At 39.2% G+C, this 25,477-nt stretch overlaps 1 protein-coding gene and 1 long non-coding RNA gene across 4 annotated transcripts; one reads left to right on the forward strand and one right to left on the reverse strand.

Annotated features, from left to right (window-relative positions):
• Positions 1 to 3,456: 3,456 nt before the first annotated feature.
• LOC6561047 lies at positions 3,457 to 25,368 on the reverse strand. Of its 3 annotated transcripts, XM_032735338.1 has the most exons (13): positions 24,949 to 25,346; positions 14,189 to 14,499; positions 13,740 to 13,934; positions 13,543 to 13,674; positions 13,322 to 13,464; positions 12,759 to 12,842; positions 12,619 to 12,673; positions 9,020 to 10,105; positions 7,061 to 7,135; positions 6,695 to 6,993; positions 5,456 to 6,609; positions 5,183 to 5,383; positions 3,457 to 5,109 (listed from the first exon to the last, which is right to left on the reverse strand). In XM_032735338.1, exons 2-13 carry the CDS (start codon positions 14,303 to 14,305, stop codon positions 4,826 to 4,828), a joined length of 3,825 nt encoding a protein of 1,274 aa, XP_032591229.1. In that variant the 5' UTR covers positions 14,306 to 14,499; positions 24,949 to 25,346; the 3' UTR covers positions 3,457 to 4,825. The 3 variants fall into 3 exon arrangements, with proteins under 3 accessions (XP_032591229.1, XP_032591231.1, XP_032591230.1); XM_032735340.1 differs by lacking the exon at positions 9,020 to 10,105 and having other exon boundaries at positions 24,949 to 25,368; XM_032735339.1 differs by lacking the exon at positions 9,020 to 10,105 and having other exon boundaries at positions 7,061 to 7,138; positions 24,949 to 25,365.
• On the forward strand, positions 15,482 to 16,202 carry LOC116805119. Its single transcript, XR_004365039.2, has 2 exons — positions 15,482 to 15,871; positions 15,929 to 16,202. It is a non-coding gene; the product is annotated as an uncharacterized LOC116805119 (long non-coding RNA).
• Positions 25,369 to 25,477: the final 109 nt, after the last annotated feature.

Genomic DNA, 25,477 nt, shown 5'->3' on the forward strand with positions numbered 1-25,477 from the left:
AATCACATTTGCGTCGAGGTGCGAGGTGAGCTTTAGTAAGCATTCATAGAGCAAGCAGACAGCAGACAGCAGACAGTAGAGTGGACGACAGGAAGACAGGACGATGGAAAGCTGAACCCAAAGATGTGAAAGGACTGGACTCAATTGTATAAAAGAGATTTTCATTTGCTGCTACAGCACGCGCTCCAACTAAATTATGATACAATTTTAGCACTTATATTTGTGTTTAAATGTGTGTGTGTGTGTGTGTGTGTGTGTATCCATAGGAAAGTGTACTTTGACTCCAAAGTATTTATCTCCATTGAAAGTTTAGCTTCAGAGGAGTGCATACCACAGGATGGTTAGTAAGACAGTAAGTTAATTATACGCTCGCCACGCTTGTTGTTTGGTAACTTGATACGCAAAATTGGGAAAATGTTCAGTAAATGGCATTCATTGTATAATGGGGCCAGGATGGCGATAATGAGTGTTATGGCAACGACAGGATAAGCATAAGTAAAAGGACACTGACAGCAGCTGTTACACAATGATAAAAGGCAACAAGTCGACTGCCAAAGCCTTTCTACACTTGTATGAACTATGTATACACATACAAATACTTAATAACATAAGGACATAAGGACGAATTCGCATTGGCCTAGATAAGTCTGATGAAATGCCTGTCACCGGGTTAAACAATGTAATTAATTTTGTCTACCAAATACACAAACTCCTATGACCACTTCCTAAAAAGCTGAACTTCAAAAGAATTTGAGTTAGACATTTAGAGTCTTCATGAAAATTGAACCGATTAAAAGTATGAGAATCATTACAATTATCGAGGCATGCAGGAAAAACCAATTTGCGAATCAAGAACATAGTCTTAATTTCCTTCTGCTTTAAGCCCTGTGCATGTCCTTCTCTCATCAACTCATATTTTTTTATGACTTGTTTGTTTTCTATTATCGCTTCTCTGTTGCATTCTTGTTGCTCTGCTTAAGCGATTCTTTTTTAACTGCCTGCTTTCCTTAGCACTTGCCTTATCGTTTTTGATAACACTTTATGCTTCACTTATTGCTTTTCAGATATGCATTTTTTTCGCTCCTCTGATGCTTGTCGTTTATCTTGTTACACCCATAATTGATTTCTTGTCACATTTTCAATCTTTCAACACTTTTAATACCTTTAATCTCATCACTGTCGTAAGTTCTCTTCAAGCTTTTCGCTTCTCGCTTATTAGTTAATGTCCTTTTTTTAACATCATCAAATTCCATGCATATTGCCAGACAAATTGCTGATTTAAATTGGTTGGCATCCTGTTGCCTTGTTTGCACTATTTGGCTCTAAATAGTTGGTGACTTTTTAATTGCAGCCTCATAAGCGTATTGCAGTCAAAGGCAAAACCTTTGCAGTTAGCAAAACTACATCCGATGCAAACAACTGGCCATAGAAAACTTTTACTTTGTCTGTCATAAGGGACCTGGACCTATGTTTGAATCCTGCTCCTCCTACACACTTATGTATGTATGTAAGTAGAAACCCAAGCGGAGCACAGCTTGGGGGCTGCATTAAATGTAACAACATGCTGAAAAGCGTATACGATACATTTACATATGTATGTATGTGGATGCCACATGGATACATGCGTCAGGTATGCGATGTGGTGTTGTTTTTGTTTTTGTTGTCTTTTGTTGAATGCTTATGTTTGGTTTCCTGGAAAAGTCATAAAAGCGTACAAAAGCAACTGGCAAAGAAATGACAAGCCAAACAATACAATTTGTTACCAATTAAATGACTGCATTACATAATAATAATAATAATAACGACACGAGCAACAATAACAACAGATTGAAGTGGCAAGCAGCTGCCGCTGCCGCTGCCCCCCACCCTTCCTTCCCTTCCACTCGGCACCCGAGCCCAACTGAATTGAGTGACAGACAGGGCAAATGTAGTTGTTGTTATTTTTGTTGCTATTACGCTTGGCGTCAGCGAAGCCAACGAAGTGTTTGGATATATAAATATATATATATAAATATATATGTATATATATAGATGTGTGTGTGTGTGTGTGTTATGGGTATACGTAAGCAAACAGCATCCAGGATCCGGGCAACTAATATTGGTTGTCAAAGTAACCGAATCAATAGCATACACACTCTAGGACTTCAGGACTCCAGGATAGCAGCCAGGACCTTGGGGGCAGGGTGACTCTCACGACTTTATTAGCAGGTGTGTGAGAGAGAGAGAGAGGGGGGAGAGAGCAGCTAACAAAATTTTATATTACTTCATTATGTGTTATGCTTTTTGATTTGATTCCATAATTTGCTTGAGCTGCTGGTATTTTAATAAATTGAATATCCACATTCATTAGCAAAATTAGAACAAGAATTCCAATTCGTTATGGCAATTAAAAAACTGAATCAAACGCGATTTGTTTTATATCAAAATATATATAAATGTTTATTAGTAATTTTTATATATATATATATTTGTAGCTGTCTGTGTATTTCTGTGTATGTGAATTGTTTGTGTATCTGTGTTAGTTTTATATTGCCACAATTTGCAAATATTTTATTTAATTATTATTCTTGTTTATTCTTGTTATTGACTTTGTGTTGCGTTCCTTAACAATTACACATAATTATTTAGACGGGTCGGGGACAGCGGTTAGTTGCCAAATAATTATTCCACAATCTATTTGCTATCCAATTATTTTCTTTTCATATGCGCACAATTATTATTGTATTGCTTTACATTAATTATAGTTTAGTTCTCTATGCTACAGTTTTGGGTAATTTCAAAACTATTTGTGTATTTATTTATTTGTTTTGTGTACTTACTTAGATTTGTGTTTGTGTGTATCAGTGGATGTAACGAAATACTCAACGTGACAATTTAAATAAGAACTTTGAAGGCTGCTGAAAAATAATCAACTAACTCTGTCAACTATTATATCGTTACAACAAATATCCAATTCATGGACTTGTAATTTTGCAGCTTCCATTTCTTACAAGAAATCAGGTCAAGTCTCACAAATTGTGCACTGCATAAGCGTGGTCAATTGGATTTTAATTTGAATTATAAATAAAATGAAGAAAAATATGTATCTTTGGCATTTTTTATTCAAAATAAACTGATACCGTTATTCTTGTGTGTGTGGTTGTGTGTTGTTGTTCTTGTTGTTGTTTTTGTTACAAAATACAGTGTAAATATTTTACGCTTAATGAGCTAATACAATTTACTCAAATTAGTACACATAATCGTACATATGCTATATGCTTAATATAATAGGCCTTACGCCGCATTGCGGTCTTTTTTTTCTTTTTTTCTTTTTATAACTTTCATTTTTCATTTGCATTCATTAAGTAATTTGTTAATTTTTCAGTTTTCCATAGAAAATATTGCTCTAACTTACATAGATGACGGTCTCATATATAAAATCAATGGACATACTCACTACACAGTTAAAGTATGCAGTTTTGTTTTTTGTTTTTTGTTTTTTGTTTAGTACAATTCAAGTGGTTCGTTTTTCAAGAAGGTTTAAGTTTAAGTATATATATAAATATGTGTATATATTCTAATCATATAGGGCTTGTAAAATCAATTAATAACTAAGGAGGCTACTTTAAGTAATGATTTGATATACTTAGTGTGTGTTCTTTGTGTGTGGGTGGATGAGTATGTGTGTATGTGTGTGTGTGTGTGTGTGTGTGTGTGTGTGTGTAATTCATTACATTTTGGATATGATTTGGTGGTATGGAGGAAGCACTTGTGGGGCAACTATAGGAATTCGGAATATGTACTATTATTTTGATTTGTAGTCTGTAAGTGTGAGTGGTGAGTGCACTCACTCACTATTCAATTGGCAGCTGTATTGAGTATAGCGTAATTAAACAAAAAGCATTATCAATAATGTTTGATTCTTAAAACCTAAATGCAAAACTCAATTGAAGCGATATGCCCCCTGCTCAAGTGACTACAAGTTTTGGGGCATAGCCATAGAAATGTTCCAAATGATATGATATAATACTAGACTACAGCATAGTGCCAACAATTGCAAGCACACGCAACAATGTGGCTAGAATGTTGGCCAAAAATTGAATTTGATGGGCAGCGGCCAATTTTAGCAATGGAATTTTATGAGCTATTGCTGCACATCGGACGGCACTGGCCAAAGATATAAACAATTCGGCTTAAAATGCTTAAGCTGAAAGTCTATTGGCTGCATAATGAACACATGCCTTACTACAATCGAGTTAAGATACAAACAAGTCAGGCCTAGGCAAAGGGCATTTGGAAACAGCGGCTAGCCGCGTTCAACGTCTATTAAATGCTATTCTATAAACGGTTCTTTGTGTGTTTTTGTGTGTGTTTTAAGCTCTTACGCTTGCTTATTAAAGTGTGTGTGTTTCTGTTTGTGAGTGTGTGTGTGTGTGTATACATATGTATATAAGTTAAGGTACATACTAGATAAATAATATGCAGCATAGTGTTTGTGTGTGTGTGTTTTCTAGTGTTAGGTTTTAGCTTAAGTTGTTAGCCAAGTCGCATATTGAAATCGTTAATTGATTGTTTTACAGTTCTTAATACAGTTACATAAATATTATCATAATGTGGGCGGGGCGGTCGACTTGCACCTCAATTCAAAATTCAATTTCATAGAATTAACAATAGAGTTGAGGGTGCGAAAGATTTGTTAGATTAAGATTGTAAATTGTATTTGTAATTTTTTTTTGTTTTTTTGTTTTTCCTTTTGTCTTCGTTAAGAATTGATTAGTTGTGATTATTGTTGTTGTTGCTGCTGTTATTGTAGTTGCTGCTGCTGCTGCTGCTGCTGTTGACACATTTATGGCGATACATATGGCGGTGGCTTGCGATAAGAGGGCGTTGCCGGTGATTTCCCTCGCACCTCGCGTCCACCGAGCACCACTGCCGGCGGTGGCACATACTCATCCACATCGTTGTCACCATTCATGTTGGAGGTGTTGTACGAGGGCGGCAACAACGGCGGCTTCTCATCCTTGAGTATAACGGGACTTTTATTGCCTATTTCGGGCTTCTCCTCAAACTCATCCTGAAAGATTACCGGTATGCCCTTGGTGCGGAACGATTTACGCTCCTCCTCATCGCCTGCGGTTGGAAGTTGTTAAAGTTGTCATTTGCTTTGCTCTCCGCAATGGAATTAACTAATTAATTAACTTACCCAGCTCCATTTTGCCGCTCTTGTGACGGCGTCGATGCAAACAGCAGGCGATAATTGAGGCCAGCAATATCATGACCAAAATAATGACAGCGGGCAGTATAAACGTGGCCAAATACTCATCGGGAAACGTTGGCTTCGAGCTCGGATCCTTGGGTCGCGGTGGTATATACTCGTGCTGACTAATGTCACTATTCTCCGCATCTAAAAGTGGACAAAATAGGAGAGGTTTGGAGAATGGAATCTAAGATGCTGCGCATCTGTTGGCCCACTTACGATGACAGGTGCCTGAGGGCACTACAGTAAAGTTCGTCAGATTTAGTTCCGGACCCAGGGCTTTCTTCACGCTGGGACTGGGCATCATGTCGCTGCTCAGGTAGACATTACGTGTGGCAGCCATCTCCTTGTCGGGACAACGATTGTGCGACTTGTACAATGAAGCATTGTAAAAGTTGACAATTGTGCCGTCCGAGTCGTGGTGTGTGGTTATCGAGCGCACCACAATATGATTTGTGTTAGCATCGCCGTGCAGCTGAGCAATACGCTCCAGAAATTTACGCTGCAGCTCCGCATTGAAGTTCTCGTGGCGTATGGCCAAATAGGCCTTGTACAGTATGGCATATTCCTTTTTGGGTGTGTGTGTGACAACGACGACCAGTGCATCGTTGGCACTGAGGCCGCCACTGTCTTCGGCTATGAGCAGATACTCCTCGGTGCCAATGTCGCCGCTCTTAGGCACTCCATAGAATTCCTGATTCTTCGAGTCGAACTGCAGCCAGTGGCGGGTGCTGAGCTCCTTGTGCTCCTTCGTCTTTAGCGTGAGCGTGAGCTCATTATCATTGGGATCGTAGAAGGTATCGCTGGGCACCTTGTAGACCAACAGTTGACCCACCGAGGCATTCACACGATCCACCTGATTGCGCGGCATCGGCGGCAAGTTCTTGGCCATGTGCGTTGTTGGCTTTATTTTGGCCAGCTCTGTGTTTTGGCAGGCACCAATCAGCTGACCCGTTATAGACTTGACGCTGAGCAGCGGCTGCAATAAGTCCGTCAAACGCTTCGTATCCAAACGTTGCACCAGCTGATTGAGCTCCGTTTCCGGGCAGTCGCTGGTGGGCAGTGTCTCATTGTAGTATACAAAACTGGCACTTTGTGGCTCCTGCGCCGTCTGTCGTATCTCGCGCACCACCAGCGCCGAGCTGCTGTTATCCTCGAGCGTGTGCGCCACAGCCCTGATCAGCTTCAGCTGCCAGTCGATGTTGTGGCCGAGCTTCTCATTGATACGGACCGCGATGCTGATCTCATGATTGAAGGTACGCAACGCCCGATGCTGCTGCACGATAATCTCCACTGTCTCTGTAACGGTGGCATTACCAGAATCGGTTGCCGAGAGGCGATACTGCCAGCGGGAAACAGCATCATCCAGTGGTCTAAAAAAGGGAAAACATTTAATTAGCATTGCGTTCCTAAAAATAGAATAGCACTGCACAGTTTGTTTCATTGTCATTAGCTTACAAGCCATAGAGCTCCCGCTTATCCGCATTGAATTGCACCCAGGACGAGGGCTTCAGCTCGTAGCCGTCCTTGTCGGTTAGCTCCAGTCGCAGATTGGTTTGATCCTCGGCATCGAAAAAGGTTTCAGCGGGCACCACAAACCTGAACGCTTTGCCCGACGGCACAGCCAGCTTTTGCAAACGCATTTTAATGATGGGCACACTGTTCTCCCCGCGCGGCTCCACATAATCCGTGGAGGCGTCCGTCGTGCTGCTCACCTCCAGCTGTGGCTGTCTGATCGTGGTCGTGGGCGTAGCCAACTATAAAATGGTTAGCAATTATGTAGTTTTGTGGAATTTTATGAATACGCTAACTGACTAATTGTACCTCGTTGTTGCCGGCTAGATTGGGGGACACGCTGCTATTGCTGGCGACTTCGAGGGCGTCGACAGCATCCCCTGCCTGCTGGGAATTACAGAGAACTCGTTAAATGACATATGAACTGGCTAATTGAAGTGACGCGATTTCATTTCTTCTCTTTAAGTGTCATGCTTGAATAGTGTTGAGAGCTACGGGGGCAGGCAGAGAGTTGTTAGTGGGTGCGTGCCACACACAAATACAGATACAGATACAGATATACAGATAAACAGGTATAGAGATATATACTTAGCTAAGAGACACATATTTATTTATATAAAAATATCTATATAAAGAGTAGAAATATTACATGCAATACGAAAGGACATGCGAGGAGAATGCGCTGCTAATCAGCGCTGATTGGCATCCCATTTCAAAAGGATAAGTGCAAACGTTGAAATCCCTTAATTGGCTTAACTAGTTGGCTGCTTGCGGGACTCAAATTGCCTGGGCTGGGAAGATTGGGGGCGGGGGCGAGGGCGGAGGGCGGTCGGAATCGGGGTGGGTTCTGGTGCAGCTTAATAAAATATATATGTATTATATGTTGCATACAACAGAGTGTGTGAGTGGGTGCAGCAAGTAAGTAGTTCACCTTAAAGCTAACCGAGAGCGTGCTGTGCGCGTGCGAAGCTGTCGTCGTCGTCGCCGTCGTCGACTCGACCAAGAGCTCGATCTCGGCCAGCGTTGGACGCAGTGTAGCTGCCACATCGGCATCTGCCACGTCCGTCGTTGGCGGCCAGGTGCTCGCGGGCTCGTTCTCATTTGCATTTGTCTGCAGTTTGCATTTCATTTACAAATTTGCCATATTTTTTTGGGCAATTGCAAAACAAAAATTGGTAAGATAAACATGGCGAAAAGGTCATTGAGAAATAAAACGCAGAATCAACAGGAGTAGTACAAATCCAAAAGTGGCTAATAATAAGAAAATCTGATTCTCTCTATGGGGAAAAATCTTAAAGGGAGTTTCAAGTTTCCTATTACGAAATGGGTTTGCTTCTAGAAACACTTATCCTTTGTTCCTAAACTAACTCTAGTTATGCGTTAAAAGCGCTTAAATCTGGTTCTTGGGGTAAGTTTCAAGTTACCTGTTATGGAAAATATATTGGGAAAATATTTAAGAATTATATATATTTTTATGAAATAAATACTCTTCTCCCTAAGATAACAAACTCTTTGGGATGTCTGCATAAATATGATTTAATTGTGATTCCATTGGTGGGGTTATAGTGCAAAAAGTTAGTAGAGTTAGGAGTCATAGTGACTTTGAAACACCAAATTTACCGAAATCTTGTAAAAACTTAGCCGTTACCCTTAAGAATAAATGAATATTGAAAGCAACAAATATATATTACAATTAAATAAAATGATCTAAATATATCTAAGCAAGAATTTATACACGCTAATTTATACACAGTCGGTTAAATATATATCAATAGAATATAGTTATTCATAGTATTCATAATGAACAACGACTCATTCTAAAGCTAAATCCTTAACATATTCAGTTTACTGCTTCGTCATATTTGTAGTTATTGTTATTATCTGTGGCAAAGTTGTACAACATACGATTATAACGATTATACAACAATGTACATATATACAGTATACACAGCACAAACACTAGAATCGAGTATAGAGTATATACATATTACATATATAGCACATTTATCTGTCTAAACTTTAGTTTAGCTGACTGACAGTGGGTGGTTGTGGGTTGTGGGCGGATGTGTGGTGGTCGGCGACAACAGGAGACAAACAAACAGACACAAACACATAAATGGCTAAACAACAGTTACAATTGTCGCACAACAAGAGACATATAAGGAGATACACACACAGACACACACACTCAGATACAGACGCACACACACACACACACACACACAGGCACACACAGGCACACACACAGACACACAAAAGCGACATTACCTTTGGCGTTTGTGATTGTGTTGTTGTTGTAGTTGTAGTTGTTGTTGCTGTTGCTGTTGTTGTTGTTGGCATGGTTGCATTTGTTGTAGTTGTTGGTGGGGGTGATGATGATGTTGATGAAGATGTTGCGGATGCGGATGCAGATGATGATAATAATGAAGTTGTTGCTGCTGCTGCTGCTGTTGCTGTTGTTGTAGTTGCTGTTACAGTGAGAGTATTAGCCATATCAGAGTCTATAGCACCACTCGGTGTGCTTGAGCCGCTAATGATGAAGGGAACGCTCGGGGTTGAGGCTGAGAATGTGGTGCTAAAGGCAACAGAATTACTGTTGCTGCTGCTGGCGGCTGTAGACGTTTCGACAGTTTCGATTGCAGATGCGGTTGGGGATGAGGATGGAGATGAGGATGAGGATGAGTATGGATGGTAGACAGTGGAGTTGGCATCGTATGGTGAAAATGACACAGACACAGTTTGGGCTGGCAGAGGTGGTGTGCCTGGTGTAGCAGGTGTAATATTATTATTATTGTTGCTGTTGTTGTTGTTGTTGTGGTTAGTGGTCGTTTGTGAGGTGCTCGTTGCAGCAGCGTGCTCAGCTACATCAACAGCGACGGCCGCAGAGTCAACCTGGTTGTTGTTGTTGTTGTTGTGGTTATTGTTGTTGACAGCATCTTGTAGGTCTGTGGAAGCGACGTTTACCGTTGCAATTATGGGGCTGCTGCTGCTGCTGCTGCCAGGCGCAGCTGCTGTTGTAGTGGTTATCATCTGCTGCTGTTCCAGTTCCAGCTGCTTCTCTTGGCTCGTTTTGAGTTCCAGCTCATTGCCAAGCTCATTTTCGCTATCCTCAATTGCTAGAGCGGAGGGAACGCTCAGCTGCTGCAGCTCAACATCGTCAACGTCGTCAACCTCAACGTCGTCCACATTGAGCACGGGCAGCTCCTTGATGTTCTTCGTATTCTCAATCGTCTTGCTAATGACAGACTCCAATTTGGAGACGCTCTCCTCAATCTCCTCCTCTTCCAATTTGACAGCTGGCGAGGCAGATGAGGAAGTCGACGTGGCCATGCCCACAATCTCCGTGTGTTCCGACTGGTTTGTTTATATTTATTTTTAATTTTTTTTTTAGATAAATTGTAGTTGTAATTGTAGTTGTAGTTGTAGTTTTTTTTGTTGTAGTTGTAATTGTAGTTGTTTTTGTTGTAGTTGTAGTTGTAGTTGTAGTTGTAGTTGTAGTAGTAGTTGTAATTGTAGTTGTAGTTGTAGTTGTAATTGTAGTTGTAGTTTTAGTAGTAGTTTTTTTTGTTGTAGTTGTAGTTGTAGTTGTAGTTGTAGTTGTAGTTGTAGTTTTTTTTGTTGTAGTTGTAGTTGTAGTTGTAGTTGTAGTTGTAGTTGTAGTAGTTGTTGTAGTTGTAGTTGTAGTTGTAGTTGTATTTGTTGTTGTAGTTGTAGTTGTAGTAGTAGTTGTAATTGTAGTTGTAGTTGTAGTTGTAGTAGTTGTTGTAGTTTTAGTTGTAGTTGTAGATGTAGTTGTAGTTGTAGTTGTAATTGTAGTTGTAGTTGTAGTTGTAGTTGTAGTTGTAGTTGTAATTGTAGTTGTAGTTGTAGTTGTAGTTGTAATTGTAGTTGTAGTTTTAGTAGTAGTTTTTTTTGTTGTAGTTGTAGTTGTAGTTGTAGTTGTAGTTGTAGTTGTAGTTGTAGTTGTAATTGTAGTTGTAGTTGTAGTTGTAGTAGTTGTTGTAGTTTTAGTTGTAGTTGTAGATGTAGTTGTAGTTGTAGTTGTAATTGTAGTTGTAGTTGTAGTTGTAGTTGTAGTTGTAATTGTAGTTGTAGTTGTAGTTGTAGTTGTAATTGTAGTTGTAGTTTTAGTAGTAGTTTTTTTTGTTGTAGTTGTAGTTGTAGTTGTAGTTGTAGTTGTAGTTGTAGTTGTAGTTGTAGTTGTAGTTGTAGTTGTAATTGTAGTTGTAGTTGTAGTTGTAGTAGTTGTTGTAGTTTTAGTTGTAGTTGTAGATGTAGTTGTAGTTGTAGTTGTAATTGTAGTTGTAGTTGTAGTTGTAGTTGTAGTTGTAGTTGTAGTTGTAGTTGTAATTGTAGTTGTAGTTGTAGTTGTAGTTGTAATTGTAGTTGTAGTTTTAGTAGTAGTTTTTTTTGTTGTAGTTGTAGTTGTAGTTGTAGTTGTAGTTTTAGTAGTAGTTTTTTTTGTTGTAGTTGTAGTTGTAGTTGTAGTTGTAGTTGTAGTTGTAGTTGTAGTTGTAGTTGTAGTTGTAGTTGTAGTTGTAGTTGTAGTTGTAGTTGTAGTTGTAGTTGTAGTTGTAGTTGTAGTTGTAGTTGTAGTTGTAGTTGTAGTTGTAGTTGTAGTTGTAGTTGTAGTTGTAGTTGTAGTTGTAGTTGTAGTTGTAGTTGTAGTTGTAGTTGTAGTTGTAGTTGTAGTTGTAGTTGTAATTGTAGTTGTAGTTGTAGTTGTAGTAGTTGTTGTAGTTTTAGTTGTAGTTGTAGATGTAGTTGTAGTTGTAGTTGTAATTGTAGTTGTAGTTGTAGTTGTAGTTGTAGTTGTAGTAGTAGTTGTAATTGTAGTTGTAGTTGTAGTTGTAATTGTAGTTGTAGTTTTAGTAGTAGTTTTTTTTGTTGTAGTTGTAGTTGTAGTTGTAGTTGTAGTTGTAGTTGTAGTTTTTTTTGTTGTAGTTGTAGTTGTAGTTGTAGTTGTAGTTGTAGTTGTAGTAGTTGTTGTAGTTTTAGTTGTAGTTGTTTTTGTTGTAGTTGTAGTTGTAGTTGTAGTTGTAGTTGTAGTTGTAGTTGTAGTTGTTTTTGTTGCAGTAGTTGTAGTTGTAGTAGTAGTTGTAATTGTAGTTGTAGTTGTAGTTGTAATTGTAGTTGTAGTTTTAGTAGTAGTTTTTTTTGTTGTAGTTGTAGTTGTAGTTGTAGTTGTAGTTGTAGTTGTAGTTGTAGTTGTAGTTGTAGTTGTAGTTGTAGTAGTTGTTGTAGTTTTAGTTGTAGTTGTAGATGTAATTGTAGTTGTAGTTTTAGTTTTCGTTGTTGTTGTTTTCGTTGTTGTTGTTGTTAGTTAATGAATAATTAACATTCATATTGCAATGGTAGTAACAGTAAGTAAATGAGCACAGCGAGACAGAAAGAGAGAGTTTGAGAGAATGTAAATGACAAAAAGAAAGAGAGAGAGAGAGAGAGAAAAGACGAGAACACCATATGATGAATTACATATACACAATGTTAAAGAACCGTTTCATCAAAATTCAATGATTAAGTATATATATATATATATCTGATGTATATATATACATATATATATATGTAGATATATAGATATGTGAGTAGTTTGTGGCTGGTGGATTGTTGTGTTTTTGTGTCTTTTGCAGTTATCAACAAAGTGCAGTAACAAACATAATTATGATCTTCCGTAAATGATAACATAGTGTGTACTTATACGTAGTATTGGTCTGTCTATTAATCATAATACATAAAGAACTGTTTGGCCGTATAGACAACAACAGTTAAGAACTCAGGTAATCGGAAACACCACAGAAATCAATAAAGGTAAATAAAACCAGTTCGAAGACATGACAATATCCAAATTGAACTTCAACACTCACCGCGCCATGATGATGACGATGAGCATGCGATGGGGGCAATTCCGTAACTTGTTCTCTGCAAGCAACACCAACAAATTATCAAATTTGTCATATTTGTTTTTATATTGGTTGTTTTTTTTTTTTTGGTATGCAGTACTTACGGTGCCTGATCTTCGTCATCGTCTCCATAGTCGTAGTCATCCTCTTCACCGCTGCCCTCCGATTGGCGTCGCTTTCTCTGTGATCTGCAATGCAAGCCATATGAATGAATGAATTAGTCAATATCTCGACGAGGTATTTGAGAAAACAGTTAAAATTGTATTTAGCTGATGAGTTAGCAAGTGAACACAGACCTGGCAGCAAGACAACTGTCAACTTTTTCGTATTTACAAATGTAAATCATTCGTTTCACTTGGCATAGCAAATATTTAAAGTTCATTCGCCTGCAAACCATTGTTTATTTGGATTCATCATTTATGAAATTTGTTTAATAGAGAATTTGAAAGTTTGTCATCCGCTAACTATTGCAAATGTACAGCCAAATCTACATTGAATATACAGTCTAAACTGACTAATGAAATGAATCATAAATGAATTGATTGACTGATTAGAATGAAAATCTGCTGCACTTATGAGGTGTTACTCAAACACATTTGTTCGATTTAAGTTACATTACAAATTATTCTATTAATTGACTCGCAGCTTAGGAGGCTAACTGGTGTACCTGCTCTTCAATTCCTTGCGCCATATGAACCACAATCCAAAGTTCTCCTCGGTCAGGGCGCCAATGGTGCCGTCCTTGATTTGATGTGCTATCTGCTTGGCTATCGGTTCGCCCATGCTAAAGTAACTCGAACCACAGCCGATCTACAAAAAACCAAAAAAAAAAAAGAAAAGGAGTTTAGGTCATCGGGAATATTTTAGAAAAAGAATATAACTAATTACCATAAAGCTTGCACGTCCCAGGTGACGATTAGCGGTCTCCACATGCTTCTGACCCTTGCCGCCCTTGCGCATGGCCATCTTATGCATGTTGCCCAGCTCCCGCTTGGACACCGAATCCAGCGTAATGAATTCCTGAAAGCGAAGAAGATGTTTCGTGTGAGAATCGAGAGTTAATTAGCCGCAATCGAGTTACGCACCTTGGGTATGGCAAAGAACTTGGCCAATTTGGATTGAATATGCGATCGCTTGGCCAGACTCAGCTCGCTCCAGTCATGCTTCCGGAGCAGCAGCGAGAGCAGAATCTCCGACTGTGTCGGCTGGCATCGCATCAGCTCCGTCACATATGGATCCTGCGTGTATGCGGGCGCATCTTTCGGCTCGATGACGGGCACCTACAAAGAGAAAACGATGCAGAACAACGCAAGAGTTCAAGAGTTGAAACAGTGGCCACAATCTAATCGCCGGACCACTCAGCCATCATTGTCGGCATTTTCAAGTGAAATGTGTCAGGCATCATCAATCAAAATTAACAGACAAATGACAGGCAAGCAGCTGGTTGGTTACTGCTGCTGCTGTGCTACTGTGGCAACAACAACAAAGCGACGCATTCTGCGGCAGGCTTTTATGCGTCTCCCCCGCCACTCACCTGAGAGTCGTTCACATTGAAATCCCGCTCGGCATTTGCCGCCAACAGCAAGCAGAGCAACAAGATTGGGAACGTTGCGCTTCGATTGCAATGCACCGACAAGACAGACGACCTCATACTAATATGCTAACTGGCGTCTTCTATATAGACTCCCGACTCCTAATATATATAGAATGCAATTTCAGCTTCAGTTTCGTTTCGCTGCGATATACAATTCCAAAGTGGGGAAAAGTGAACGCTTTTGTGCCGTCAACTTTGTCGTTGTTGTTATCTCTTGTTGCGATAGTTGTTGCTGTTGTCGTTTACGTCATCTGCAAAAGAGGAGCAAACGTAAAATTTATGAGAATTATGAATGTGATGGCATGTGACTCGTGTAGGAGAGCATAGAGGTCTCGCCTCGTTGATTAAGCACAAGTTATGCTGATGTTAATTAAATGCATGCTTAATTATCATCACGATGAATAGATATATAGATATACGCCCAATTGGGTCACCGACCCACCCAACTCAATTTGTGTGGCTTGAAAAATGCTCGAGCGCCAACTGTAATTATCATAAACAACTGTTTTCTACGGCTTTGTTGCTTGCTTTTCGAGTGAAAATTAGCGCCTGATCAGTATACTTATTAGATAAATAACATGAAAATGGAAAGTGGTTGGGCGACTTTTTAAGAGATGCAGATATGAGTAGGTAGGATTTACAGAAACAACTTTTCTTTTTTCTTTCAACTCGAAATTATTATCTTTATTTCTGATCGATAAGAAATAAATAGAATAAAATAAAAGATGCATTTTTATTTAAATTTAGAGAACTTGTCTGTGAATCTCCTATTCAGCTAAGTGGATCTGATCAGTTCCCATTAAATCCCAACAAAGTTTAAAAACTGAGCAATTATATTTAAAAGATAAGGAAATTGTTATAGCATATGGAATAGAGTAAATCATAGTATAGTATTTATTTACTTTGCATGCTTGCTTATCTAAATTGTTGCAGATGCAAAGCTTTTGAATTTAGGCGAATGAAAACAATTGCAAACATTCCTTTAGCATTCGTTGAATTCAAGATTCATTTATCAAACCATCTGGGTGACTTTCACTTGCATTTATAGAAATGGCTTGGCAATATTTCGCAAGAATTTTATGGGTGCTTGTCATAATTGATAAGATTGTGTCGCAAGAGAAAATAGCAAAGAATTCCATTGATAAACATAATCGGAACAAAGTCAACCGGTTGAGTCTGACAAGTGTCGATTTCAGCATTCCATTTAAACTGGACTTTATCAAGAGCGGCGTTTATTTACAGAGAATAACTAAATTCTTAAACCCAATACCCAATACCGAAACAATCATTTCGCATTCAGCGCTGCGTTCAGCGTTGAATACAACGAATGAGTTGTGCACATGTGCCCCAAATAAATACTCAAGCGATTGCAGTGGAAAATGACTTGGGCTGCGTGGAAAACTAATAAAAATTGGAAAACGACTTAATTGAGGCATTAAATACATCAATGCGCACAAAGAAATACCAGTTGGTGGCCAGAACAAACCCGAACAGGCCAGGCTAGGCCAGGCCATGCCAATTAATGATAAATGCAACAAGTTGAGAAAATAGAAGAGAAAAAAACACACACATGAAAAATACACACAGCTGGAATATATAGTCAAGATCAGTCCACCGATATATGTATGTTATATATAGCAGATTTTAATGTGGCATAAAAGACATTTTTAATTTTTATAGCATCGTTATTGTCGGGCTGTGTATTAATGCATTGAAAGTGCATGCATAGAAGAGGAGGACTTTGGCAGATTTTACACATTTTTCGTGTTAAAAATAAAAATAGGTAAATGCTTAATGGCTGAGGCAAAATGGGAAATATTCCAGAAAAACGATATTGTATTGCGCACTGGGAAGAATAAAATGGCAAGTAAGGGTTCTCTATGGGTGTAGAGCAACTCTTAGTCGAGCACTCTCGACTCGAGCATTACTACTTGCTGCTTAGCTTACACTTGCAGCCAATTTGTTTGTTTTCAAAGTGGGCAACAATATTAATTGAACAGCTCGTTCCGCCTCCTGCCTGGCATAGCAATGAGACGACCGCTCGAAATATATAGATAACCAAAGGGGGTGTACTGTAAATGGGGAGGAGGAGTAGAGCAGAGGGTAAGAACTGGGCACTGGGAGCATGGAGTACAACAGAGAACACAAGCAGGCAGGCAGGCAAGCAATATGCCACAAATAGATGATGAACTTAAAATGCAGCCAAGCATGTCGGGGCCATCAGTCAAGTTGGCAGCAGTTTTGGCATGAATGAGAATGAGGCATACACACACAAACACATACACACACAGGCACACAGGCAGTTAAGTTGTTGTGGGTTGTTGTTTTTTAGTTCTTGTCGGCATGCAAATGAATTAGCATTACGCCAAATGCAAAACAGTCGCCAGAGACAACAAACAGAGACAAAAAAAACATACAAAAACTAACAGAGAATCAAGTTTTTTCTCTGTGCATGTGTGTATGTGAGTGTGTGTGTGTGTGTGTGTGTTGAAGCTGTGCCTGCTGCAACTTCAGCTCGGAGCGCAGAGTTCAATAGAGTCGAGAGTTCAGTTCATAAATTGAATAGACAAAAGCAAACTAATAAAGGTATACAACAGCTCTACTATATACGCCAAGAACAAAAGGCGCCAATCCATAAAAACTCAACATCATCATGATGCTGATGATGATGACGATGCTGTTGATGATGATGATTCGCCCACGCTTTGGGGAGCCACAAGAGCTATTCAAGTGCCGCACAAAGACATATCGCTATCTATAATGTGATTAGCCATGCATTTAGTGCTGAGTGGCACTCGGCAGGGATGTTGCATGCTGCATGTGGCAGCATTCGCTGACTGGATGACTGGCTGGCTGCCTGGCTGACTGCCTGGTTGGAAGTTTAACTGTCTCTCTGTCTGTCTGCCTGCTGCGGGCATTTCATTATCTCTCCTCGACCAGCTTGCTCCACATGCGGCCAAATGGGCCAAAGTGCATCCAATTAGCGTTACATCTAAGCGACTCCAAGTGGGCGGCGGCAAAGGTGCCGTTTTTTCTATCTTTTCTTCTTATTTTGTATAAATGTCTTTATACTAGGTATACGATGTATGCGTATGTGCTAGTTAATGTGGCTGCTGCTGTTGCATGTGCTACGTGACACAAAAGTGTTGATTCTTGCAGGCAACTTTCGACTGCAGCAGCAGCAGCAGCAGCAGCAGCAACAAAGAACTTCTTTCTTTAGCCTACCAAACAAAGTCAGCGCATAAACAAATTTATTTTCATTATGACCGCACGCACATACACATACACATACACACACACACATACATATATACACACGCACACGCACACAGTGTCACACACACAACAAGCTGTTCGTGGGCAAACTACGCCTACTTATTGGCAGAGCGCACTGAAGAAACAGACTTTTGAGTTGACTTGCTGCGGCTTACGCGGCATTTTGACTTATGTCTCTTGCATACCCTGTAAAATAGTCGAAAGTGGCGTGGAGTGTGTCAGACTAGTGGAGAAAAAAGGTTTCACATGTGTAATTCCTCAAGCCATCAATACAATTTTCCAAAGTTATCATAATATTAATAATGGCCTTTATTTCTCTGTAAATATGAACATAATATATACTTAATATCTACAGATTTTACATTAACTATTTGTTAAGCTTAAGTGTCACATGAAAATATTTGAATAAATTGTTTTGTTAATAATGTTTTTACTATTTTTGGCATTTCTAAAAACTGTTGTTCTCTAAAAACAATTCTAACATGTTTTTCTGCAAGTCAGCAAAGTTTTTGACTTTGTTAAGTAAAACTAATTACAAATAATACAGGGTGCTTGAGTGGACGAACAATTGCTGATATGCTCGGTTTTAACTTGAAATACTTATATATTTCATACATGTGTGTTTTCCAAGAAATAATGAAAAACAATTTCTTTCAATCTTGTTGTACAGCTTTCACCCTTCTTTACTCACTCCTCTCCATCTCGCCATCTCCCTCTCTCCCTCTCAGCGTCACACTAAATGTGTTCCTCTCACTCTTTTTCTTGCTCTGTAGGAGCTTTAATTAATTCGATGCCCCGCAATGGGCGCGTCTCCAATGAACTTTTAATGGATTGTTTGTTGCTTGCATTTTGTTTACGCTGCTGCCTGATTGAAAAATTGTTATATATACAATATATGTTGAGAAATACATACATGCATACATACATACATATTGTACATACACATATGTATTATTTCCCTATGACAACGCATGTTTGACCCACAATATTGCTGTTGAAAATAGCCTTCGCTCAACACCCCCCACCCACCAAAATGTATTATATCGTCAATGAGCTGGAACCGGACCCTGGAAAAGCTGGGGATGCACATTAGTCTGAGCACAAGTAGAAAATATAATGAAAGCAGGCCACAATTACCAAAAATAGAACCCCAGTTCAGTTCTGTTCAGTTCAGTTCAGTTGGGTTCTGTTGAGTTTAGCCAAAAGTTTCTCTCTCTCTTGCTAAAAAGCATTAAAAAACACAACAACAGCAATAACCAAAAACCAAAAACCAAAAAAAAAAGAACAAATAAATGACAAGCAATGCGATTTATTTTGAGCTTTAAGCATAAAAACTTGTTGAAATTTAAGGAGCAGTCGCTAAGCTGACACAGATGGCAAATTGAGAGGCAGCAGGTCGCCAGGGAGTGCATTAAATTTGAACTATAGACTTTGAATATATTTTTCCCGAATTAATGAGAACAAATTAAAAGCATCAAGTAAAATGAAACGAAGAATTTTTGCAGCAAAAAGAATAACAATAATTGAACAGATTGCCTGTGTGAAAATTATATTGAAATGTTTAAAGCTAAACACACAAATTTGCTTCTGACTTATAAATAAAAAATAAAAAAAACCACCCTGACCTGGAAATTTGCTGATGATAGCAGCGGAAACTACTGGAAATAGCTAAATAACAAATTTATTGTTATAAAAAGAGAATTACAACTGACCCCGAGAGTCAGCAAAATGGTTTTAATTCAATAATTTTCTTTTAAGTGAGACAATCACATAATAATCAATGACCTGATTCCACTATCAATATTTCTTACATTCTTGACTGCCTGCACAGTGTGTAGAGTATAATGCCTATCCATTTTCCGAAGAGATAATATTCTGTACATTCATACATATTTTATTTAATTGTTTTACTATTCATTCCGCAAATGTTTTATTTAAATTAAGCAGTAACTTTGCCACTCACATAATAATGACAACGGAAACACAGAAAAGGCAAGTCAAACAAACATTTATCAATCAGTCCAAATTTTCTAAATAAACCAGCGAAACTATGCTATAAAGTATCATAAATATTCGAATACATGATGAAATGTACAGTGGCTGCAGTAAAAAGCTGTTTTTATGCCAAAATGGAAGCAAATAAACTAAATATTGAGAATGTAAATTATGAAGTAGAGAACAGAATCTAGTTGCTTAGGTATTTTGTCCATGTTGCCACAGAAGGCAGGCAGCCGTCAAGTCAAAGAAAAGCCCGGCACATGATGGGTATTAAATATGACTTTTGGGCTTTTATCTACCTTATAATAATATGCATATTCATGTGCGAGCTAAAGCCGAACAGAGATATGATATCACTTTTGAGATATGTCCACAGATAGATAACAAAAACAAAAGGTAGCTTTTATATGTAACCCAATTTCCGGCGATTTCACAATGCGTAACGAGCCCAAGATATTTTATTGAGCAATCAGCCGGAATGGCGATGACTGCAACTGCAACTGCATCTCAGACTCGGCATCTGCATGTGAGTTAGCCAAAAATGGTGTTGACCCGAAAAAGCTGGAAAAAGAGGCAACGGCACGTAACAAGCAAAGAGGCACGCACACGAGGCAGTCAACCAGGCGCCAAGTAACCAAATAATCAACACACACAACGCACAACACACACAAATTGAACCGAGCCAAGCCGGCAACTGCAAATGAAGATGCAGCTCTTAATGTACCCATATCAAAATGTTCGATAGCGTTTAATTGGCTGTAATTGGACTGTGACGATGACAACGACGACAACATTGTTGTTTTATTTTAGGCATGACTTGCATGCCACGCCCCTTTTTTTGGGGACTATCCAAATTGGTCTCAATTTGATTTCAAATTAAGACAAACAAAGCTGAGAGAAAATTGTGTCACAGCTACAACAACAACAGCTGTTGCTGAGATAATAACAATTAGATATGCGCAAGTCAAAACTTATCGACTATACCATACCCTGTACTCACAACTGAATTACTTATCTACGTGAATCATTGTGTTTTAATAGTTTACTCATGCATTTACTCATTGAGTTTACTCACTTCTAAAAGACTAATCTGCACTCTGCGATCGAAGCTATAAGAATAAATTGATTTTGATCAATGTCCGTGCTGCTATCTTCTTCAATACCTTTAGAGCTATAGACTTGATACTTGGAACATAAACTCATCTTTCCCGCGGGAGATAATTCTTCTGGAAAAGGCGACACATTCTGCTATGATGTGATTTGAGGACTATTCTTCTTTCTTCTTTTACTAATTACACCTAGATTAGCTAGGTTACCTCTTAATCTACAGTTCAAGACCAGTGAATATTCTAAATCTGTTCTTCCCGTTGGATATTACTTTATCCTTTCTGATTATAGCTGCCAAAAAGAAATTTAGCTTATTTTACGTCCTACTAAAATTAGTAAGAAATTATAATTACCAAATGACCAAGTCAAGCCCAAAAATTGGAGAAGGCTTTATCTCCCGCAATTTTAAAGATTGAGTTACGAAATCCTCTAATGATTATTCAATGGTTGACCCCCTCAAGAAGTTCCCTTGTCACCTTCACATAGCTGGCGTAATACTGAAATCAGAGTATTTCGCAGTCGGCTCCCATTTGTCAAGTTTGTCATAGACTTTAGAGCCATTTAACACCAACTATGTCCACAGAATATAACGATAGCCGCAGGCAATGATTACCAAATTCAACAAAATTGAAATGACATTATTTTTCGGTCTTCATGCCAACGATGAGTGTCGGATTTTGATTAATGTGCCAAGTTGATTAATAATCACGTGGCACGAAGTCACCGCTTGAATTCCGATGTGCGATTTGCAACTGGAGCCAGTGGAGATACTGGGGGCCATTGCTCCGTTGCGTTGCAAATGTGATTTGAAGCCTATGTGAAGCGATACATTTGCAAAGTCATAACAAAAATATTTTTATTGCGTGGGGCCCCAACAACTTATGTATATATGTTATATAGGGTCGCCATTTTGGCCAAGGCAAGTGTGTGGAGTGTGTGGAGTGTGTGGAGTGTGGCGGGTGCAGCGTGTGGCGTTGAAGTTGCAACGTCGACAGTTGTCGACACAATCGCAAAACTCGGCGCACCAATGTGTGAGCACAGTTCGCTGGCATGCATAATGGATGACAACTGAAGTTATTGCTGCTGTTGTTGTGGTTGTTGTTCTTTTTGTATTTGTTGCTTGAATTTGTACGAGAAAAAAGTGTGTATTTTCCAAAAATAAAACCAAACAAATGCTAAAAACAAACACACAGCAAAAAAAGCAAGAACAACAACAGTTTGGAGGCGTTGATGAAGTCGACAGCCGTTGCCAATGTTGTTGTTGCTTTTCTTGTTATGGGTGCTGCTGCGGCAATGCGTTGCCGGTTCGAACAACAGCTGCTGCCATGATACGAATATATTCCGTATACAAGTATTTTTCTGTACTCCACAACAGTCCATGGAGAAGAAAAAATTCAAATAACGAAATCTTAACGGCTAGCCAATGCTCTAACTAATAAACATATAACGATTATAATTCTGTTATTTTTAATTGTGTACAAATTAAAATCAATCTATCCTTTATATTAAACCATTGCATGAGAATGCGTCGCTGCCTCGAAGTTTTTCAGTTTGTTATTGCTACTGGTAGCAGCTACGAGGAGCAAAAAATGAGCAAATTAAATATGCGATTGCAATATAATGTAATGTCTGCTTAGGGGTTAAAGTTAATAGCAGTAGCAATATCAGAGCAACATTTCTATTGCTCTTGCTCTTGAGATCAGAATATTTTAAATTAAATATTTCACTATCAAAATTCTGGTCATTTTAATTTGGTAAAACACACACAATTTTCGCTCTATTTCAAAAAGTTGTGAAATAAATATTCAACACAACGCAACACAACACAAGAACTGTCAATTTCTAGGCCCGAATATATACTTATTAAAATGAATATTCATTCATTAATTAAAATGAATTTAGTTTAATGCACTGCAGTTACAAATTAAAATTGAAACATACAAGCAAGTTACCCTTTTTGGGAGCAGGTTAGAGTATGAAAGCCACTGGCCTGCAGCACAGTCTGCTGGTATATTTGAAAAATGTGTACGGTCAAAATGCCAGAGAGGAAGTCAGTCAGCAGAAACACACACACACACAAAATTCTTCACTTATTTTTATTTTATATTTTTTCTTTGTCGAGTGGAAAAAGGAGAAGTGGGAAAACATACGAAGCGAAAGAAAGTGTACAGAATAAGAGCTTTAATGCCAGCCCTATAATTATAATCATATAAAACGCAGCTGGTGATGTGAATCGGAATCGGAATGCGTCCAGATGACAAACTGTGTAGACAAAATGAGAGTAACGGGACCAGGCAGGCGCCTGCCTGCAAGTCAAATGACGCCCTCAACACACCAAGCGGGCGGCCAAATTGACGCAGTGTGATTAAAAACGCATCAAATAAAACTAAACGATGGGCGAAAGAGTGCCAGGAAGTGTGTAACTGTATGAGAGAATGGGAGAATGAGAATGGAAATGAGAATGGCAACGCGAATGAGAGTAGGAAAACACAACCTATGCTAAATGGTCGTAAAAGTGAATTTTAGTTGCCTCACACAAGCACAGACACATACACACACACGCACGAACGCATTGAGGGGTGCCTGGCGGAAGCAAATACAAATAAGGGACACAGACCAGACTTTGCGGGACAGGGCAAACAAGGGGACACGGGGACAAGGGACATCCCCCTTTTGGCCACGCACACAGCATCCGCCAAAAGAAAAAAAAACAACAAAAACAAGAATTGCTAATGCTGTATACGTGTATTGGTGCAAACACACACGCACACATGCACGCACACGGTTAAAATCAGTGCGGGTGCGTCGCTGTCGCTGTCAGCGTCGCCGTCGCCGTCGCTGCTGGCGTCGCTGTTTTGGGCTGAGTGCCGTCATCAAAACACACACACAAACAACAAGGCAAGAGGAAACACAAACACAGACCTAGCAAAAGTGAGTGACTGACTGACTGACTGAGTGAATGAGCGAAAGGAGTGGGGAAGGGATGCCCAAAAAAAAATAAATAAAGGGCTGCTGTGACAGCTGCCCTGCAACTGCGACTGCGACTGTGACCGAGACTGCGACAGCTCTGTGAACAGCATTTGTGATTGCAAAAATCTGTTAACTGAAAACTGGTCGAGTTTTTATACCCCATAATACGGTAAACAAGGGCGTAATTAAGTGTTCTAATATTTAACATGCATGTATAATGTATGCTTTTGACAAGGACTTTGGTCCCCTTGCATAATAAGAGATCTGATTGAATTATACATATGTACATTTGTAGCCATTGCCTTTTGCATAATTGAAGGGCTATATAATTAAACTTTAATTACAATTTGCATTTTCAAACAATTGCACGCACAGAAATCGAAAGTTGTTAAGATACTGAACTTTGTTTATGGCAAATTTTTTGGCTTTGAAAGACATTTGAATATGTTAATTTTGCACCCAAAGAACTTGCATATGAATATTATTATTTAGACTTGTAGATATTTGCAGCAAAACTTGATATTTATATATACAGCTGCGAAAAAAATAATAATGAAATTTGCAGCAGAACTTTAAAAACCTTCCTTGAACTTATAAATTTAAAAGACACTTTTACTCACAACTAAAAATCTATCAGAGTAAATATGAATGAATGCTATAAGCAGTGTATCTGCGAGTCGAGCACACTCTCAACTAGAGCAAACTCTTATTATATTATTTGCCTTAAGTTTCAGTGTTGATGGACAAGAAATCAGTGAGACAAGCACCCATTCACACAAACATATACACAAACACACACACACACTACGCCACACACATGTGCTTTGCATCATCGACAACAACAACAAAAACCGAACTTGTTGGGGCGTTTTGTGTGGAGTCTTCTCATCTCTCATCTTTTAGCTCACATCTCATCGCTTCCGTGTTTCGAAATTCAATTTATGTATACTTTATGATGTTGCCCCGCATTCGCTTTGCTAGACGCATTCCATGCCGCATACGTTGACGTCGACGTCGACAGCGACAGCGACGTCAGCGTTGGGGCTACGCCGGCTCCCCCAAGCTGCTGCCTGCTGCTGGTGCTGCTGCTCTGCCTGCTCCATGGAGTCAGTGAGGCATGGAAAATTGCAAGTTCAGGAAAATCGATTTTTATGTTGTATTTTTGGCTAGGCGAATGCTGCGTCTACTTTTTCTGCTCTTCTTCTGCTTATTAGGCTAATTAACATGCAGAAACTCACACACACACACACAAATGCATGCATCCAACTCACACAAGTGCAGTTAAGGTAAAAATAAAACTCAATGCAGACAGACTCACACACACACACACAAACACATAACTAACTCACCTCTGGCGCTGCTTCTATTTAAGTTTTGCGTATAATATGCACTTCAGTTTCGTCTTCGGCTGCTGCTGCCAAAATTGTGTGTTCGAACAGTGCAACACACATACATGCGCAATGCACACGCATACACACACACACTCACGCACACAGCAGCTGCACTTGCATACACACATACAATGAATGTAGGCTTTTTCACTTGACCTCTTGCACACTCTTCTTGGAACTCTCAGTGTTTAGCAAACGCGTGAATTACTTCAATTGTGTTTAAGTCTTTACATGGCTTGCTAGCGAGGCGAGCTTTTCACTTTTTTCTAGTATAACAACATAGGAAAACATACGGCTCCAAACGCTTTTTATTGTTGGAGCAAACGACGGCACTCGAATGACAATGTGACCGCAAGCGACTAACGTCAAAATGCTACTGCTCAACCATACAACAACATCGCAATCGATGAATACATCGATAGCATTGAATGCACAACTCCTTAACAACACTGCCAGTGAGAAATAAGGGATTTTAAGCCGCTCACAG

The sequence above is a fragment of the Drosophila grimshawi genome, unplaced genomic scaffold (assembly GCF_018153295.1).
Source record: "Drosophila grimshawi isolate 15287-2541.00 unplaced genomic scaffold, ASM1815329v1 contig_1369, whole genome shotgun sequence".
Classification (NCBI taxonomy): Eukaryota; Metazoa; Arthropoda; class Insecta; order Diptera; family Drosophilidae; genus Drosophila; species Drosophila grimshawi.

What these genes read in the sequence shown, in the direction of transcription:
- LOC6561047 (XM_032735338.1), bottom strand. Translation starts at nt 14,305, where the DNA reads ATGAGGTCGTCTGTCTTGTCGGTGCATTGCAATCGAAGCGCAACGTTC. An exon ending in AGTTCTTTGCCATACCCAAG is followed by an intron (nt 13,675 to 13,739) that starts GTGCGTAACTCG and finishes CTTCGCTTTCAG; the next exon opens with GAATTCATTACGCTGGATTC. An exon ending in TGGGACGTGCAAGCTTTATG is followed by an intron (nt 13,465 to 13,542) that starts GTAATTAGTTAT and finishes GGTTTTTTGTAG; the next exon opens with ATCGGCTGTGGTTCGAGTTA.